The sequence below is a fragment of the Engystomops pustulosus genome, chromosome 3 (genome assembly GCF_040894005.1).
Source record: "Engystomops pustulosus chromosome 3, aEngPut4.maternal, whole genome shotgun sequence".
Classification (NCBI taxonomy): domain Eukaryota; kingdom Metazoa; phylum Chordata; class Amphibia; order Anura; family Leptodactylidae; genus Engystomops; species Engystomops pustulosus.
The window spans coordinates 47,321,037-47,339,614 of record NC_092413.1 but is presented as its reverse complement, the minus strand read 5'-3'; the positions used below and the strand labels follow the sequence as shown (position 1 = coordinate 47,339,614).

The window sequence follows — 18,578 nt, the reverse complement described above, 5'->3', positions numbered from 1 at the left end:
GAATTAGCTCATGTAAGCCAAGGGATTGGTAACCTTTTATTTTCCTTGGTGATTTCTGTCTGTATGTGCTGTATGAAAATCCAAGATTATGTTGCTCTTCTAATAAGATAATATGGGTAGACAGAATAACCTATTGTCTGGATGTTAGATGCCCAAACTACTTAAAGGGAATGTCTGGTAATAAAAATTTTGTTATATATGGCTGGAGGGAGGGCTTTAAAAACTTTACTTTTTTACACTCCCCTCTCTCTCTTTGCATCCAGACATGGCATCATCCATCATTGCTGGTCTCTGTTACATTACGGAGGCTGGTGGTGCTGTCCTGACCACAGCCGCACACCTGCTACAGCCTGAAACTCATGGAGTAGCAGTCGATGCTGATTTTTTTTGTATTTTTTTATTTCTACAAGATGGGTTGCTTAGCCAAAAAAAAAAAAAGTTGATTATAGCAACTACCAGATCTTCCAGTGGGCTCAGACTCTAAACATTGTAATGGGCCCAAATATCCATCAGACGGTAAACTCATTTGGGATTGACTGGAGCAAAAACTTAACACTAGGGGGGGTACTTCTTATGGGCTAGTTTATTAATAAGATATTCAACACGCCTGGTGGAGCCAAGATATGCAAGTCTGAAACGTCCATCACTTTGTGGGGGGGGGGGGGGGGGTGGTCACTAAAGAATTGTGAGAATGAAGAGGCTGCAGTACTGATACAGCAATAGGTCCTCTTCAGTCCTGCCCTGCACAGGGGCACACTAGGCAGTGCCCCAGATCAACTGGAGGGACCTCTCCAGGAAAGAACGTTGAGTGTTGTGGTCCTTTATTCTCATTCTGTCTTTATAAAGTGGGATTATCCTACGAAGACAACGCATGTAGACTTTGTTACCCTTTGTATTGTTATGATATAGCTAGTGTAAGGTTTCTGTGAAATGCATCTATAATCCTGTTTAATTCAGGTGAACGTCCATTTATCTATAGGGAAGAGACAGAAGATGAAGTGATTGAGAAAGTGGCACAAATTGAAGCAAAGTATGCACAACGCTGCCAGTATTTAATGCAAGAGCACCTCAATGAAAAAAACGAGCTCCTGAGAAAGCACGACCTGGAGAAGAATGTGTTAATCCAAGACCACACGCTTAAGATAAACCAGTGGGAAGAAAGGGAAAGGACCCTAACGGCACAATGGAAAAGAGATCAGCTAAGACTACTGGAAAAACAAAATGAAGACCAAGTTGGCTTCTGCAATTCATTTGCTGTTGAAAAGGAGAAGCTAGAAACCCACTATAGAGATCACATCCATGGGCTCAACCAGGAGATTGAGGGTCTTAATGCTCTTTTGATAAAAGCTAAAAATTCTTGTGTCCTTATGAAAAAACGGCAACATTCAGCTGAGAAAGAACATAGTGATCCTTGTGTGGGGGGGCCTGTAGCCGATGTGAACCAGCAGGTGCACGCTCTGTTGTGTGTGAATGATGAAGCAGAAACTGAGCAACTCATATGTGACGTACATCACCTTGAGAATTGTACACCATTGACACATGTCCAGGATAAGGAATCTTCTGGTGAACATGTCTTGGAAAGGCGCAAGAGCTATATAGATAGTACCAATAATTGGAACAAGCAGCTTTCTTGTTCTGTAGACATGGCTGAAGGAGGGTCTGTAAATGAGCAGGGCACATTAATGAAGCTACAGGAGATGGAGGGCTTGGTAACCTCTCTGAGAGCCCAGCTGCAAGAGCAGACAAGGACACAACAGACTCTTCTTAAAGCACAAGAAAGGGTCGAAGAAGAAAAAGAGCATTTAAGCAGCTTGTTGGAAAGTAGGGCAAACAAATGCATGCTTTCTGAGGACATGGCAAAAGAATTAATTTCTCAGTTGCATGAAAGCCGAGAACGTGTGCAGAAGCTAGAATCAAGGCTTCAGATGCTTGGAAGCGAGGAGGAAGATCAAGATCTAGAGACACAAGTGTTTGACTATAAGATGGCGGTCCAACAAGTTATAGCTGGGGATGATGTGCTTATAAATGTGTCCAAGTCTGAGAAGGTCGCAGTAGAAGATCTTGTGGCCAAGAATACCGCATTACTCCAGCAGCTGAGGAGCCATGAAGAGCAAGTAAGTGTCCTACAGAGGCAGATAGGAGTGTCTATGACCAAGTATCAACAGATGGAAGAATGGGCCACCCAACAAGTCCAGCAAGCCAAGGAAGAGCTGGAAAGTGAGAAGAACCATGTGAAAGACAGACTGCTTGAGCTGGAAGACTTGGTACGGAGACTAGAACTGCAGACTTCTGCTTGTCAGGATGACAGGTTAGACCATGGAATTTTTCACTCCGCTCTTTGAAATGTAAGGGAACTCCTCACGCTTTACTAACTGCACAACTGACCACTTTAAGACCAGATGCTAAACTACTGCTCCAATGTCGTAACTGGGTTGGGGGATTGTGAATGTTGGGAACTAACCAGTTAATCTGATATGTTTTATGCATTTCCTCTCTGCTTTATTTACTTGCCAGGGGTATTTTTTCCTCCAGGTATAACCAGCATTGTGACATCTTCCTTTCCTTTTGTGCACTCAACTAATAACCTTACTAACAATTCAGATTAACTGAAAGAATATTTATATGTATTGATTGTATAAGGTGCATCAACATCCTATTTGTTTTTGAAAATATGTTGACATTGAACCTCATATCCATCATAGGCACTGTCCACCTTTGTGCTACATGCGCTGGGCCAAGACAATTTAGTGCAACATTTTGCATTTCTTCGAGCATCTGTAACCTCCAATGCCCATAAAAACTAATTTATATAGGCATTCTCTGTTTTTCGGGAGTAAATTTTATGTAGTTGTCCCTGTACAAGATTATGGCACTTTTAAACATCTATAGAAATATAGATGTATAAATATTACCAATGGGGGCCCCACTACAGAATCTGTACTCCAAAGGGGAATTGCCTGGCTAACAAAGAACATATGGCCTTGTAGCTTTAGTTATTATTACTATTAATTCCATCACTAAAGGATTCACATACAAGGCAATGGAATGATGGTAGACATAAGCACTGAAAGCCTAGAGTGTGTGTGGGATACGGTCAATGAGGGAGATTTATCAGGGTTTGTAGGATCGTAGGCCAACCCCTCTTGCGCCACCTCCACACAAAGTGGGTATGAAGGGGCCGGTAGTGGAGTTCAACGGCATGGGGTGTTTGTAGCTTGCACCTGATCACTAGCTATAGCCTGTGCCCATTTAGGCCTGAGCAGGCACAGGTTAAAACGCAGTTCTGTACCAGGCAGGTTCTGGTGTAGAATTGTACGACACAGTTGGCTGCAGTATATCCGAATCGGTATCCAATTTGGCGGAGAGACAGGGGGAACCTTTTACCAGTGAATGATAAACTCCCCCATTGTTTTTCTATGGCTGTTCGCATACTTGCGGCCCCAAACACACTCTTGGCTTCGAATGCTTCCGTTTTTTTAATATTCCTTTGCATCTATAGCCTTAAAAAGGTTTTCCACCTATAGCAAACTTTAACAAGGTAAATTATAAAACCGTTATCGGGTCACCCATATTATACTCACACTGATAAAGTTTCCAGGTTGCTGCTGGGACCCCCTCTGTGTCCTGGTGGATGAAGGGGGAGACATTACTTTGCTGGTCTATCAGCGTCTTATATTTACCTCTTATTTTCGTTTTAGTGGCCAACCCATATAATATCTCCACCACTATTAACAACCAGTGTCTGAACTTGGTTGTTAGATCGTAATGTTACTTTATATTGTGGATTGCAATACTGAATAAACCAATGACTAGTTACTGTATAATAACCTTTTCACCTTTCTGGAGTGATGCCTTTGTGCCAGTATGTATATAAATATAGGTAAATACACACTAGTGTTTATAACCCATATCACAACATCACAGGCCTGACAGACTTCTGCCAGAAATAACAGCCAGAAATCTGTTATTATTGATGAAACTATTAATGTTTCCTACTATAACTGAAGCATATAGAACAGTGATGGTGAACCACTTAGGGACTGAGTGCCAAAATTACAAGCAAAAGCCACATATTTTTCACAAAGTGCCAAATGCCAATTTAAAGTAACTCGCAGGTTTCAAACGTTTTGCGCCCTGAGGACACCAATACAGGAGTAAGAAGGAGAAATTCTGATTATTGTAGTTTTCTTCCAAAGTCTCCTTAACAGAATGGATCAAGGGTCCGGAGAAGGGGCTACAATGATAATCAAGTTCTTTCCACGCCTCCTTGATATAGGTCTTGAGTCCTGAATGGTGACCTTTGGCTGGGCGATAGCCTGGGTGCTCGCAGAGAGGGCTCTGAGTGCCATCTCTGGCACCTGTGCCATAGGTTCGCCACCACTGATATAGGAGATATCCAGACTGATGTCATGTGGACCCAGCAGCTCTACCATCACAGATCAGCCTCATCCCCTGGTACAGCCAGATTTACCAGAGCTCCGTCCTGCGTTACTATATTCTCCTAATGACAATGTCATGTTTGTTCACATGTAGGCTCAATTAAGGGTTCAAATCTTGCCTATAATTCTAAATATTTTCTCTCTAACTACAAGAGCGTCCACCTAAATTTTGGTAACTTAGTACTGCCTCCATGTTTTTTTAATAGTACTGATAAAGCCATTGTCCTCATTTTTGGAAGTGACTGTCATCATTGGTCTGTTTATTTTTGTATAGAATGGAGCTGGACAGATTGTCTGATGATAACACCTTCCTCAGGAATAAAGTAGAGCGGCTACAGCAAGAAATCACAAATCTGGATGATCTGAATAAAAAGTACAGGTAATGCTTCACTGTATAAATTAGACATCACGCGTCTGTGCATCATGGCTACCCTTTCGGTGTTGACATGGGTGATATATCCGACATATGATTCGCCAAAATCTGATATAAAAAAATCAGCCACTTTTTCAATTCTAGATAAAGTACTGCTGGGATCATCCACAATCCCATGAATAGACTCCTGTTCTTCCAGTGTTTATGGAGTAGAAGGCTGAACGCATAGTATTTGTACTCAGCTTTGTAACCCACAGCACATTTGCCCAGACGCCAATTCTGGGTAGCTGAATCCCGGAAGGGTACACCTATTTTTTGTTTTCTTACCCTTGTCCCGACCCCATGAGATTTTCCAGGATTCCTCATTCAGTTCAAAAGATAATAAACAGATGTGATTATGGGGTCCAAATGTAGGGAGATGCAGCGATCAGACATGATCTGTCATGGTGATACGTGAAAAATTATAAATATGGGAACTGTAGGAAACTGCAAGATTACACAACAGATTTCACCAGAATGATGACATTCTCATGTGCATGACCACATTTCATTATACAGGTTGTTTGATGGTTGAAAACATTGCTGCTTTTTTCCAAAGACAGCGCCACACCTGACTATGGGTAGTGTGTGGTATTGTAGCTTAACTGTATACAGGCGGTCCCCTACTTAAGGACTCCCGACTTACAGACGACCCCCAGTTACCGATGGATCTCTCTGCCCCCTGTGACCTCTAGTGAGGCTCTGTGGATGCTTTACTGTCGTCCCAGGCTGCAATGATCAGCTGTAAGGTGTCTGTAATGAAGCTTTATTGATAATCCCATTACAGCAAAAAAATTTTAAAATCCAATTGTCACTGGGACAAAAAAAAAAAATTGGTCTGGAGCTACAATGATAAAATATACAGTTCCGACTTAAGAACAAACCTAAATAACCTATTTTGTACATAACTCGGGACTGCCTGTATAAATGAGTGGAGCTTAGTTGCAATACCAAATTTTCAGATGTGGAGTTTTTTTTTTCATAGAAAGCTGCCATGTTTTTCAACCCCCGGCAATCCCTTTAACATTATTTCATGCCCTTGGTGACAACTTTTATATTTATTTTCTGTTCTGCCACATATAGAATTCAGATTGAAGATTTTTGTAAAGAAACTGAAAATGCACATGGAAAACTGGAAGACATCAACAAGCAGGTGAGAAGTGGCAGATCATCATGGTAATACCAGCAGCTTAGTCTGGCAGACTGGGTGGCAGACTACCGATGATCTCAATAGGAGGGGGGATTTAGGGATAATGCACATCATAGTTGCAATGCCATCCCTTTGTATTCTCCCTTAAAGCTATATGCTTCTCTTACAGAACCAGGAGTACCAGGACGAGTTGTCTCGGTTAAATACACAGCACCAGGCAGAAATCAAAAACCTGAAAATCAAACTGGAAGAGATCACTGAGCAAAGAGATGATGCTTCCTCTTCTCTGGCTCAGATCCAAGAAGCCATTAACGCCCTGGAGGAGGAGAAACTTCAACAAGAGATGTCATGGCAAAAAGAACGTGAACACTTGGAACATGAGCTACAGATATCAAAGCAAGAGGTAATGTACGGGGTCTGGGCTACAACCAGAAGTGAGCCAACAGTCGTAGTTACTAGTGACTGATGCTATGCTGAGCAGGGAGCTTGGAGATCTAAACAAAAGATTCCCCAATTATAACTATTTATATGTCTAAGACCCAGAAAACTAATCCCAATACATTCAAATGAAAAGGAGTCTATCTTATTTCATAACAATTTGTAAATTTTTCAAAATAAATATCACAATATTACACAATAGTCAAAATAAGACATGATGGAGAAAAGAGGGCCCAAGATGAAAATAGAGCTATACAGAATACAAATAATCCCCCCCCCCCCCCACTACAATGTCCAAGAATTCATATATAACTAATTACACCTGGACTGGTGTCCATAGATAGTAATGTAAAGCGCCTACATGGGCAGTGTCACACACACCGGTCCAGAGGTACCTTCCGGAACATATTGGTATAAATCTATCATCATAAAGGTTTACTTGGAAAGTGTAGTGGAAGGGGGGGTAAAAAAATACCCCTTAGGAAAAAATTCAGGGTCCAGGGTCTGGAGGAGGAGTTTGGGGTTCACATATTTGGGATACAAGGGTATATGATTTGTAATTGTGAACAATTTTCCTCTCTAGAATGAAAAATACTGGGATGAGCTGTGCCAGCTAAACACTCAGAGCCTCCAACTCACAAGCACCGTGTCCGATCTGAGTTCTCAGAGAGAAGTGTCCTATGAGAACATTCAAGAACTGAATGCCAGACTGCGGGAGCTCAGCGATGGAAAGCACGAATCCGACAGCCAGATAGAACAACTTCAGGCAAAGCTCAACGTCCAGGAGAGAGAAATCCTTCATAGCCGGTCTGAATGGGAGAGAGAGAAAGCTCAGCTTCAGAGCAACCTGCAGATATCTCTCCAGGAGGTAGGTGGACTTTAAGTTTGTTGCATATTGTACTATATGGTGCGTCATCCAATAAAACTATGTATTACTAACATTGCTCAATACAAAATATTATCCACTAAACCCAAGCTCTTAGACAACGTAAGTAGAAGGTTGATATCCCTGCATTGAAATACTTGTAGTGGAAATTGGTGGATTTATGCTATTTCGATACAGTGGTGAGCACCTGTGCCCTCTTGATTTGATTTAGACCCGAATTCTCCACCAAATTTATATTTTGCTTGTTAGGTTGCTACCTGATTCCCTATGTTTCTTAGAGGAAGGAGGTGAATGGATGATTGCTAATGTGAGTGTTTTAATAGGTTAAATGTATTATTCTGCCATGAGCTGTTACCCACGAGCCGTGTGATTTACCATATATACTCGAGTATAAGCCTAATTTTTCAGCACAAAAAAATTTGCTGAAAACCCAAACTCTGCTTATACTCGAGTAAAAAAAATATAGGTTTTGCCAGGTTTTTGTGGTAAAATTAGGGGCCTCGGCTTATACTTGGGTCGGCTTATACTCGAGTATATACAGTACCTTATCAAGAATCGCGGAAGTGAACTCTACATGTTGGGTCAGTTCAGATATTTTAGATTCAATCCGGTAAATCCCACAAGCACACTCAAAACATAAATTAAACCTGAATCCCCCCCCCCCCAGCTCAGCAATAATTATGAGGTTATCTGGTACGTTGGCGAGGGCCCCGTGCAGTACTTATGTGTGCTCACTGACTGCCAACAGCCAGTACTGCTAATAGGAAATGATGGAGGGGATGTGCCATGGTAGCAGATGCATTGTATGTGATTTGTTAACTTATTAACTGTGTTCACAGACGGGGACCAATTTGGCAATGTCTGTACAGCGCTGAGTAATCTGAAGGCGCTGTATAAATAAAGAATTATTATTATTATCACTTATTAGGCTTTCAGAGTCTTGGTTATAAGGGGTTGTCAAAGAAGTTGCAGAAAATAACCATTTGTATCAATTTTTATATCTTTGTTTTGATCTCCAGGCTGATAAAACACGTAGTGAATTATTACAGCTGAATTGTCTAGTATCGAAGCTAAAGGCAGAGAACGCATCTCACCAGGAGGATGTCCGGCAGATGGAAGGCAGATTGAGAGAAATGACCCAGCAGGAGCAGGAGGCTGCGGCAACTATTCAGAGGCTCCAGAACCAACTCGGCACAGTAGAGAGAGAGAAGGCCCAGCAGGAGGAGAACTGGCAGCAGGTCCGAGAGAGACTGGAGCATGACCTGCAATTAGCTAAAAACAAGGTATCTTATGGCAGAATAATTCATGTCTTGATTTCATCAGGTAGTGTGATAATTGGGTTTAATGCCTCCCCCTTAAAGGGAACCTGTCACTAGGGACTTCATTTTTACTAAAGACAGGTTGCAGAAGCCCATTACCACTGCAGTGCAAATATGCAATTCTGCCTTCTATAAGCATTTGCAGTACAATATAATTGTGTGTTATCAGTTACCTGCACCGTGACAGAATCCTCTGTGTAGTCCCAGGGGTTGGGCTTTGGTTTGGATACATTTCAAAAAGCAAAATGTTAATTGTCTGTGCTGCAGACTGCTCAGCTTTTGGCCCCCACCTTTATGCTCCTGTACAGATCCTCCCTCCCCCACTGATGTCGGCTCACTAGGCTGTGACCTTTGTGAAGAAGCAGGAGGGAGGAGCTGTACAGGAGCAGGTGGAGCTGAGCAGTCTGCAGCACAGACAAGTCACATGTTGTTTTCTGAAATGCATACAACCAAAGCCAAATCCCTGAGACTACATAGAGGATTCTGTCAGGATGCAAGGTAAGTTATAACACACAATGATATTGCACAGCAAATGCTTAGAGAAAGCAGAAAATCATAATTGCAAAGCAGCTGTAATAGGCTTCTGTAACCTGTCTTTAGTGAAAATGAGGTCCCTGGTGATAGGTCCCCCTTAAACACGCTACACCAAATTGGGAAAGTCCAGGCGCTAATGTTTTACAATAAACACTTAAAGGGGTTGTCCCAAGTATTTATCAACAGGATAGGAGATAACAAGGTGATTGGTGAGGGCTTGTCTGCTGGGACCAAACATTAGAATGGGACCCCCCCATTCACTGCCTGTGGGATTGGTCCGAAAAAGCTGAGTGCTGTGCTCCACCCAGTAGTGAGATAAGTGGAAAGACAATTAAAAAAGAAAATTAAAAATAAAGATCCACATCCCTTTCTGCTCCACTATTTTGAGCTCTCTCCGAATTGGAAGGAGGTGCAGAGGACCTGCTCTGCTGGCTTGAGGGAAGTAGACAAATCTTCAATAAAAGGGATTGTCCAGCCCCATTCAATAAAATGCAAATCTTGTATGTAAAGAAAAAAATTAAAACCATGGCCCAAACTATGCGTTGTGGGTTAAACCCCCTTCGTCATGGCTAACTCATTTCTTAAGGTGGGATAAGTATCCCCATACTCGTGATCGGTTGGGGGCCCCCAGTAGTTACGTCCTCATGGAATCCTGTGGATCCTTATGTCATCTATGGAAATCCTGTGGATATATGCTTATATAGAACCAAAGCTGCTGTTTGGCTGGCAGACAGGGAGTGCAGTAGATGGGAGTTCTTGCATCCTATAGAAATTTGATGCAAGGACTCACACCCACTGCACTCCATGAGATTGGACCAGCACATGGCTGAACATGGTTGACTGTGATTCACGAAAAGCAGTTTTTACCGTTTATGGATCTTATTTTCTCCTCTCCAAAGGACAAAAGTGTGAGGTAATTAGTGGTAATTACAATTTGGCAAAATCCTTCCGTTCCCTCGAACAGCCTGAGAGTAGTGGGTCACCATACACATTAGATAGGATGCTAAACACCCTTCGTGCACAGATTTTGTTGGGTCTCATTGATGGCACAGTCCTGGTTGTCACATTTTATGCAAATTTCCATTTAAGGATGATCTTAATAAGTGTTTCACATAACTTGTATATCATCGCTTGTGAATGAGCTGAGACGAAATGGTTTGCTTTGTTGTTTGTAAATATAGGTGTCTAAAATGATTATAAAGGGTTGATGAAGTTTCATGTTTTCCTCTATTGATGTTTCAGATTGAAAATCTCATTTTAAAGCACAAGCAGGAAAAACAAGATCTTCTCACTGGACTGGATGAGACCAATAAACAGGTTGGTGGATCTCTTCAAGTACAACCTCCTCTCTAACATTAGCGCCTCACCTAGTACCAGTGGCAGTTTTTGGCACCGTAGCAACCACCATTTATAGTGCAGCAATACTATTTTGATGGCCAAAAGAATCCCTCAAATGTATAACAAATGTTTGTTTTCATTATTTTTACTCCCAGTTTTTATGTAACGTTTTATTTTTTCTTCAACTCAGTCATCTAAGGGCTTTTCTTTCGCAGTGGAAGTTAAAAGAACATCTACCACCAGGATAAAGGATTGTATTCCAAGCACACTGACATACTGGTGTGACCTCTGGCAGGATCTGCTCTTCCTCCTGGTTTTAAAAATTCTGCAAAGATGCCTGAGGTGCTCTTCTCTGTATCGACTCCTCCCTTTGCATTCCAAGATGAGCTCACACTCTAGTAATGGGAATTACGGCTCCTCTTAGTGAGCTGGCTCATTAGGCTCCGCTCACTAAGAGCCGAGTCTTAGGGAACCGTTCAGGAGCCAGATTACATGTATAATAGAGAGCTGCAGTCCAGCGAGTCACCTCATTCCACACTACTTTTAACCCGATCGTATTGGGTTAAAGGAGGCGTGGTGAGCTGGTTAGGGTCAGTGTTAAGTGAGCCGCCGACTCCCGTCGTTCACAAAAAATTAGCCGGCTTGTTCACAAACGACACATTACGATCACACACACATCCTGCCACAGCAGTGTAAGGAGACATACTCTACAAGCTAGAGGCAGATATGGTCTTTATCCATGGGAGGGAGGCACAGCAGAGCTGATAGTGTTTGTTGTAGGTGCGATAGCAGAGCTGAGTGTCATTGTGTCTTATATTCATCTCCTGGATCTCATCATCTCTCTTTCTAGGTGTCAGATACTAGTGAATGTTCAGAAGCTAAATGTAAGTGCACATAAACCTTGTACCCTTATAATCTAACCACATTGTCAGCACACAACACCTCACAGCACTTAAGGGATAATGAAGTGTCTGCTTAGAGAGTCCCTGCCCACACTCTGGAATTTTAGTGATAGGAGCTAAAACAGCAATAAAACTGAGTAAAATTGTAAAGTAAGGGGGTTAAACATTAGCTCTATTGTGTAAATGTCACTAGGGGATTGAAATTTTGGAATTTTCTTTCATGGCAAAACCCCTTTAATGGAACTTGGAGACCCTCAGGATCATTTGCATATATATTTAAGCCTTTTTTTTTTTTTCTAAAAAACAATGGCATCCGTAGTGTAAAGAAGAGCACATCCTGCCAGAGGGGGCACACACCAGTATGTCAGTGTGCTTGGATTATAATCCTTGACCTTGGTGATAGATGTCCTTTAGATTTCCTTACTGATTTTACTTTTTAATTTTATGTATAATTCGTCTGGACTGTCCCAAGCTGTGGATCAGCCACATATATGGTCATTGATCCATCTATGATGGTCATCATTACCTGTCTGTGCTCGACTAGTTGATGCTAAAATCTTATATGACTATATTGCAAAATAAAAACTTTAAAGTTTAATGAGGAAAATATGAATAATTTACAGCTATTGGTTATGGTGAGCCTTCAAGATGAGATATCATCATTAAAGCAAGTGAAAGAATCTTTGGAGGGTCAGTGCCAGTCTGTTTCCAAACTACTTAAAGAAACCGCTGAGCAGGTAAGTCGGATTGTGTGTAAAATACTTAGGTGCCTTTCCTGATCAGCTGGAGCCATGCAGAGGTGTGGCCACTGTTCATACAATCACACATGAGAAGTGGCACTTACTAGATGAGGCAGGTGCCCGCATTGGCCAGTGCTTGGCTGAGTGGTTATTTCATAAGACCTTATGGGAGACCCATGCGGCATCAGAACAAGAACACCAAGGGGTTGTTGAGGTGTGCATTGCTTCTTTTATTTTGTAAACCCATTCTGCTTTCCCATTTTTTTTTTTTTTTTAATTGGACAACTTTTTAAAGGGAACCTGTCACCTGAAGGCTGAATTTCACTGGTGACAGATCCCAATAGGCACTGCATAGTACATTTGATAACTCTTCCTTTACAACCCCTCCGTTCATGTTATATCCACTGTTAAAGTTGACCTGGCTCCCTGCCAGGAAGTCCTGTTCAAGTCCAGGAGTGATGCCGCTATTCAAATCACAACGTTCGCTTGGCAATCTGAATAACACTCAGTTCAGCCCCTGCTCGTTGATATTCAATTTCTTCCCCTCCCACATCCTCTCTTACGGACGCCGGCTCACCGCACAGGAAACCTTGCACCTGCACAGTGAGCTGTACACTCCTAGTTGTGAGCCTTGTTGGAAAGCGCAGAGATGGTGCGCATGCGCAGTTCGCTGTGAGGCGTATCGAGCTGCTGAGCAGCTCACTGCAAGGGTGTATGGCTCACCAAGCCGACGTCGGAAAGGGAGGGTTAGTCACATGGAGGATGTGGGAGCGGAAGAAATTGAATATCAATGAGCAGGGGCCGGACTGAGTGTTATGCAAATTGCTAAGCAAACGTTGTGATTTGAATAGCGGCATCACTCCAGGACTTGACCAGGACTTCCTAGTAGGGAGCCAGGTCAGCTTTAGCCGTGGATATTACGCGAACGGAGGGGAATTCAGTTGTGCAGAGCCTATTGGGATCTGTCACCAGTGAAATTGAGCCTTCTGGTGACAGGTTCCCTTTAACATGTTACATTCAAGCTTTGGTTTAAAGTAAATGTATTACATGAAATTCCTAGGTGAAACAAATAGAAGAGCTGAAGTGCAAAGTAAAAGAAGCTCAGGAGGAATGCCAGAACTGGAAAGAGAGGCACGATGAGCTGAAATCAGAGCTGGATGAGTCCCATGATAAGGTACTGAATTATTGAGGTAAAGGAACAATCCTGGGTGTTGGTGCTGGGCTGCGATAACAGAGGCGATCAGCAGCAGGACGGCATGTACTGCAATCTTCTTCTCATGTGCTGCTGTTAAAACCCAGCGTATCAGACTTTGTCCCCTACATGCCGTATAAAACACAAACCATTTTTGTTAAGGGGTTAATCCCTTAAATACATTTTACTTAAAGGGCTGCGGGGGGGTTTAAAAAAATAAAAATCATAATTACCTCCTAAGCCACTGCTGCTGCTGTCCCGCGCCGTGGTCTGTCCGGAACACAGCGTCCGTGCCCCTTGTAAAAAAAAAAAAAACACAGGGCCTGCCCCAGCTCGTCCCTAATTTATTGCTAATCTCCGATAACCCCGTTAATATTTTACTCATCAGCATCCTGTCATAATATGAACATTTTAGCAGCAGCAGCCAATGCTAATGTAATGCTTGAGATTCCTAATAGTTGCCGGGCTGCCCATGGACATGCGCTATTGTGGGACATGCAGACGACCATATATTGGGGACATGTGCTAGCCATTGTTTTTGCAGCTAGTACCTGTCTTCATGTCTTTCTGAGAGGTTATGCCCATGGCCGTGTTTATCAGTGCGTCATGGCATGTGTGGTTTCTGGGACACGCAGGCCAGTAGTTTACTGCCCAAGAGCTCACAACGGTGCATGAGGCCTTGGTAATATGTTCTTCAGCGTATTCATCTCATTTCACTCTACTATACAGATCATAAGAGAAGCTTTATAGTCCCTTCTAGGATTTGGCACTAACAAGGACGTTTGGTAAAGTGGAATCTGTCATGTACTAAATATTAAGATTAATAAAAAGAACAGTGCACTGTTGAAAAAAATAAATTTTGGTCTGTGAATTGCACTTTTATCAAATGGCTTAAAATATTATCAAATTAGAAAAACAAGGTAATACGCCTCGTTATTATTCTAATAAATCGTTATAAAGCGGCATCATATAGTGTAGCGCTTTACAGATAATGGGGGATTTATATGTATATTTATACATATTATACTTATTGCTCTGTAATGTCTTATTTTACTTATAAATAACATTGGCTGATGAAACAATAGGAGTGAGGACCCTGCTCACAAGAGCTTATAGTCTAAGAGATGGTTCCTGGTCCCTGCCAATCTATAGTAATTGTATCCTGACATTGTGACATGACCTGCAGCCAGTTATTGGTCACACAATGTCATTACTACAGATTGGACTAGAACCGGGATTGTTGTGATTGTCATCAACTTTTCAGTTGGCCAATAAATCTCAATTTTTATTTACGTCCCCCCCCCCTTTCACTTTTTGATAACTATGATTACCATTGTCATTACACAGCTGCTGGATGCCAACAGCAGGATGACTCTGGTGCAGTCTCAGCACATGCGGGAGGTCCAACAACTGAAGGAGAAGGCGCACAGCTCTGTGCCCAGGGAGCAGGTTACTCAATTACAGAACCGGATCTTGGAAGAACAGCAGAAAGTCCAACAGCTACAGGAGAGGATGAGGTTTCATGCCGAGCAGACAAACCGCCAACTGGCTGTGCAACAGGTATCTATGGAGAGTCTCCTGACACATCATCATCTATTCTGCCCCCAGAATGTTTGTTTACATGGTTGGGATGCAAAAAATGGAGTTAAAAAGGATGAAATATATCATATTGTACTGCTGGTGACCCCTTAGAACTCAGCAGTTATCACTTGAGATTTAGATATATCTCTATCTATCTATAATTATTTTGGCTGAGGGTCAACAACAGTAACTACAGAGGTAGCAGCCAGAACAGCGTCCAATCTGCCACACTATAGCATAATATGTATACAATAGTGCACATCTTCCACCGTACACAGCGCAAATCGACAGCTCAGATAAGAAATGTTGGGAAGGGGACAGCACAATGTCAGATCTGTCCCAGTAGCTGCTGACCCCATGGGGGTAGTAGAGATGAGATCTTTAGTTCTGTGTAAGTATTAATGTATAGATGTGTGAATATACAAATAATCTATCTTCTGAGGAGGTATGGGCCACATTGATGTCTGCTATGGGGCCCTGCCTCCCCTAGTTATGCCCCTGCCCATCAGTTACCTTAGGATACAAGAGCTTGTCTAAAACCTTTGCTAGAAGTGACCATTTTTGTCTTCTATTTACCTAGGAAGAACACGAGAAGCTCCTGCGCAGGATGGAGGAGCGAATGCAAGATGTGGAAATGAATCTGAAAAATGTCCGGATAATGTTACAAGAGAAAGTTGACCAGTTGAATGAGCAGGTGAGTGTAGAGGGTGCGCAGTCACCAGTGCAAGGTAGATTTCTTTTCTATTTCGGGGTCACAATGTTGTAATAATTGTCTGTGAGTTGTGGATGCCACTACATGTCATGGGATAGTAGTCATCTAGTATGTAGGCTAAAGTGTATCTCTAGGTCCATAATGATTTGAATTTTTATATTTAATTAACCCTTTCAAACGTTGCCCATCTTGTGTTGTGTACATTTTTCTGTTTTGAAGCGACTTGGCAAAGACAGCAAGAGGTTATTTCACTGCTGCAGAAAAAAATTTCCGAAAATTACATCCTGCCCACAGTTCCAATGATGCCATGTCTTATTTCATAAGGAAACATATCCATGTATATCCACTGAGCTCCACTTTACCTGTACTTGCAGAGTCTATTTGGTGATTAGCCTAGCAGCTTTCATCACGTGGGAGGATGGAAGAAGTAGTAAGAACCAGCAGTGAAAGAAAGCTTAGGAGAATTCCAGTAAAAATATGAACCAGCATTTCTAAATATGTTTGGAATTTTATATCTTCAGGTCTTGCAGTGAATGACACAAACTCCTTTTCTTTCCCTGGGGCAAATCTCTACCTGAAACACTCTGATATGTAATTTTACAGATATTTTTTATGATTCTACTATATACATAAAGTCACATCTCTGATAAAAAAAAAAAAAAAAAAAACAACCCTGAAGCTTCATATAATTTGTAAACATTCTTTATATCTCAATAGCTGGAGAAGAACGCTAAATCGGACCTCCTCCTGAAAGATCTATATGTGGAGAACGCACAACTGATGAAGGCTCTGCAAGTGACCGAACAGAGACAGAAAAATGCTGAGAAGAAGAACTACCTCCTGGAGGACAAGATTGCAGCTCTAAACAAAGTCCTAAAGAAAATTGCCCCTGCGTCTCTGACAGTCTGATTCTCCATCTGCGTTAATAGACTGACATGGTCATGTTACCACTCAGGGTCAATGTGGTCTCACTATAGTGCACTAAAACTGTAGCATTTTTTTTTAGCGTTTTAAGCATAAAAAAATAGAGCAATGGACATGGCTCAAGAATTGTACAATTGACATGAATCTTTAGACTTTAGGAATTTTGAGCGACAATCACATGGAAAACCACTGAAGGCTATAGGATAGTGTTGTTCCAGTCACAGGTTTTCCAGTCACTATGGCAGCTGCTCACAGAAGACTGTGGCGGCCTATACGTTCCTCAACAATGGCTGCTGTGCAGCACTATAGCATATGAGGGAAAGAGATAGGAAACATTTCAGGCATAGTTGTTTTTTATGGGATAGACACAATTTCCCTACATTCCTGTGCCCTGGCAATAATATGGAATCATTAGCCCTGAGGTTATGTTTTATTACAGGTCCACTAGACACAACTTGATAGTATTTTTGACTAGACAGATTGATGTACCTTATACGGATAAAGGGCAATGTTGGAAGAGGGCTTATGGCTCTGCTGAAATATGGTTTGAATTTTATTCTGCACTATTTAAGAGCTTTAAAAAAAAAATTTATACTGCATTGCTGATTCCCTATGGACCGGTTATGTTAATTTTCTGCTGGTTGCAGCTGGAACCACAGTATCTGCATTGAAGACCAAATCCTTAGTAATACCAAGTGTAAATATCCCAAACCTTTATTTTTTTTTAATGCTTTACCCCATCTACACAGGTGTTAGAAAATATCAGGTTTTTGTGTAAAGGTGCCTTCATGCTGCTGAGTGCTTTTCACATATGGCCAGAGAAATGTATCCATCCTATAGAGGCCATAGGGGTGTCCTTTTGGCCCCTGTAGGATCAGTAAATGCTTAGTCCCCATAAGCAATTCAAGCCCCAATGATACGTCGTAGGAGACTATTCGGTCATATATCCCTAAAGTCACTTGTTGTTCCTTGTGTCTGTACATAAACTGTTTATTTCTGTTCTTGGACCATTGTATACATTTTATATTTCATAAAACTTGTACAGTTTTGTATGTAAAGTGTATATATTATTACCGCACAGATACAAAAAATAAAGGGACATAAATGTGAACCAGGCTACAGCATTCTGACTGAGCAGCTGGTCAATATTACAAAAAAATATAGATGTCAATTTGCATCAGAGTGGCTGGTAGAGATGAGCGGACCCAAAGTGCACATTCAGCCACATGACCCAGACATATTGCAGGATTGCCGATCCGGCAAATTGATAGCCCTGGCTTGTTGCTAGGGGCATGGTTATAAGTGAAAAAAATATATATTTTTGATCAGTGATGCTGCGCTATAAAGACAATCCATAAAAAACAAGTGTCTAAACGCAGATTTTATTCTAATACGGTATCCATGCCAGAATAATGCGATCTAGTGTTGTGTACCCGCTAGTGCACAAGCTGTGTAGGCAGGAAGCATCAGTTGGACACGAGCCAAAAGATTATCACGAGTACCACATATTAGTGGTACGCTGTGAGGTATGTTTAATAACATGTTAAGTATATAAGCACCTTGAGGTTAAGCTACCACATTTCATCCTGTCCATATTTTGAGAAAGGGTTCGAGTACCTGCGGATTTTGATGACGTTTACAATGTTATCAATTTTAGGACTGTTCGACCTTGTGATCACTTTTTATAGAATTTTTTTAAATGACAAAAGTGCCATTTTCGACTTTGGGCGCTATTTTCCGTTACGGGATTAAACGCAGTAAAAAAACGTTATCATATTTTGATAGATCGGGCATTTTCGGACGCTGCGATGCCTAATGTGTTTATGATTTTTACTGTTTATTTATATCAGTGGGGTGATTTGAGTTTATTTTTTTTTTTTTTACTTTATTTTTAGTATTTTTCAGACTCCCTAGGGCAGTGATGGCGAACCTTTTAGAGATTGACTGCCCAAACTACAACAAAGACCCGCTTATTTATCGCAAAGTGCCAACGCAGAAATTTAATTTGTGA

General features: G+C 41.6%; 1 protein-coding gene across 8 annotated transcripts in view; it reads left to right on the top strand.

Moving 5' to 3' along the window:
- The window catches only part of NINL (ninein like), an 81,950-nt gene extending 64,325 nt beyond the window's left edge, over nt 1-17,625 (top strand). For 6 of the 8 annotated variants that reach the window (XM_072140700.1, XM_072140699.1, XM_072140698.1 and 3 more), the window contains 12 exons: nt 980-2,308; nt 4,714-4,818; nt 5,935-6,004; nt 6,171-6,404; nt 7,023-7,307; nt 8,345-8,608; nt 10,421-10,495; nt 12,042-12,155; nt 13,219-13,332; nt 14,698-14,910; nt 15,512-15,625; nt 16,361-17,625. In XM_072140700.1, coding sequence (XP_071996801.1) covers nt 980-2,308; nt 4,714-4,818; nt 5,935-6,004; nt 6,171-6,404; nt 7,023-7,307; nt 8,345-8,608; nt 10,421-10,495; nt 12,042-12,155; nt 13,219-13,332; nt 14,698-14,910; nt 15,512-15,625; nt 16,361-16,552 — 3,109 coding nt within the window. In that variant the 3' untranslated portion in view covers nt 16,553-17,625. The remainder of the gene's footprint in view (nt 1-979; nt 2,309-4,713; nt 4,819-5,934; nt 6,005-6,170; nt 6,405-7,022; nt 7,308-8,344; nt 8,609-10,420; nt 10,496-12,041; nt 12,156-13,218; nt 13,333-14,697; nt 14,911-15,511; nt 15,626-16,360) is intronic. The other 2 variants (XM_072140701.1, XM_072140705.1) reach the window with 2 other exon arrangements.
- The last annotated feature ends 953 nt before the right edge of the window (nt 17,626-18,578 follow it).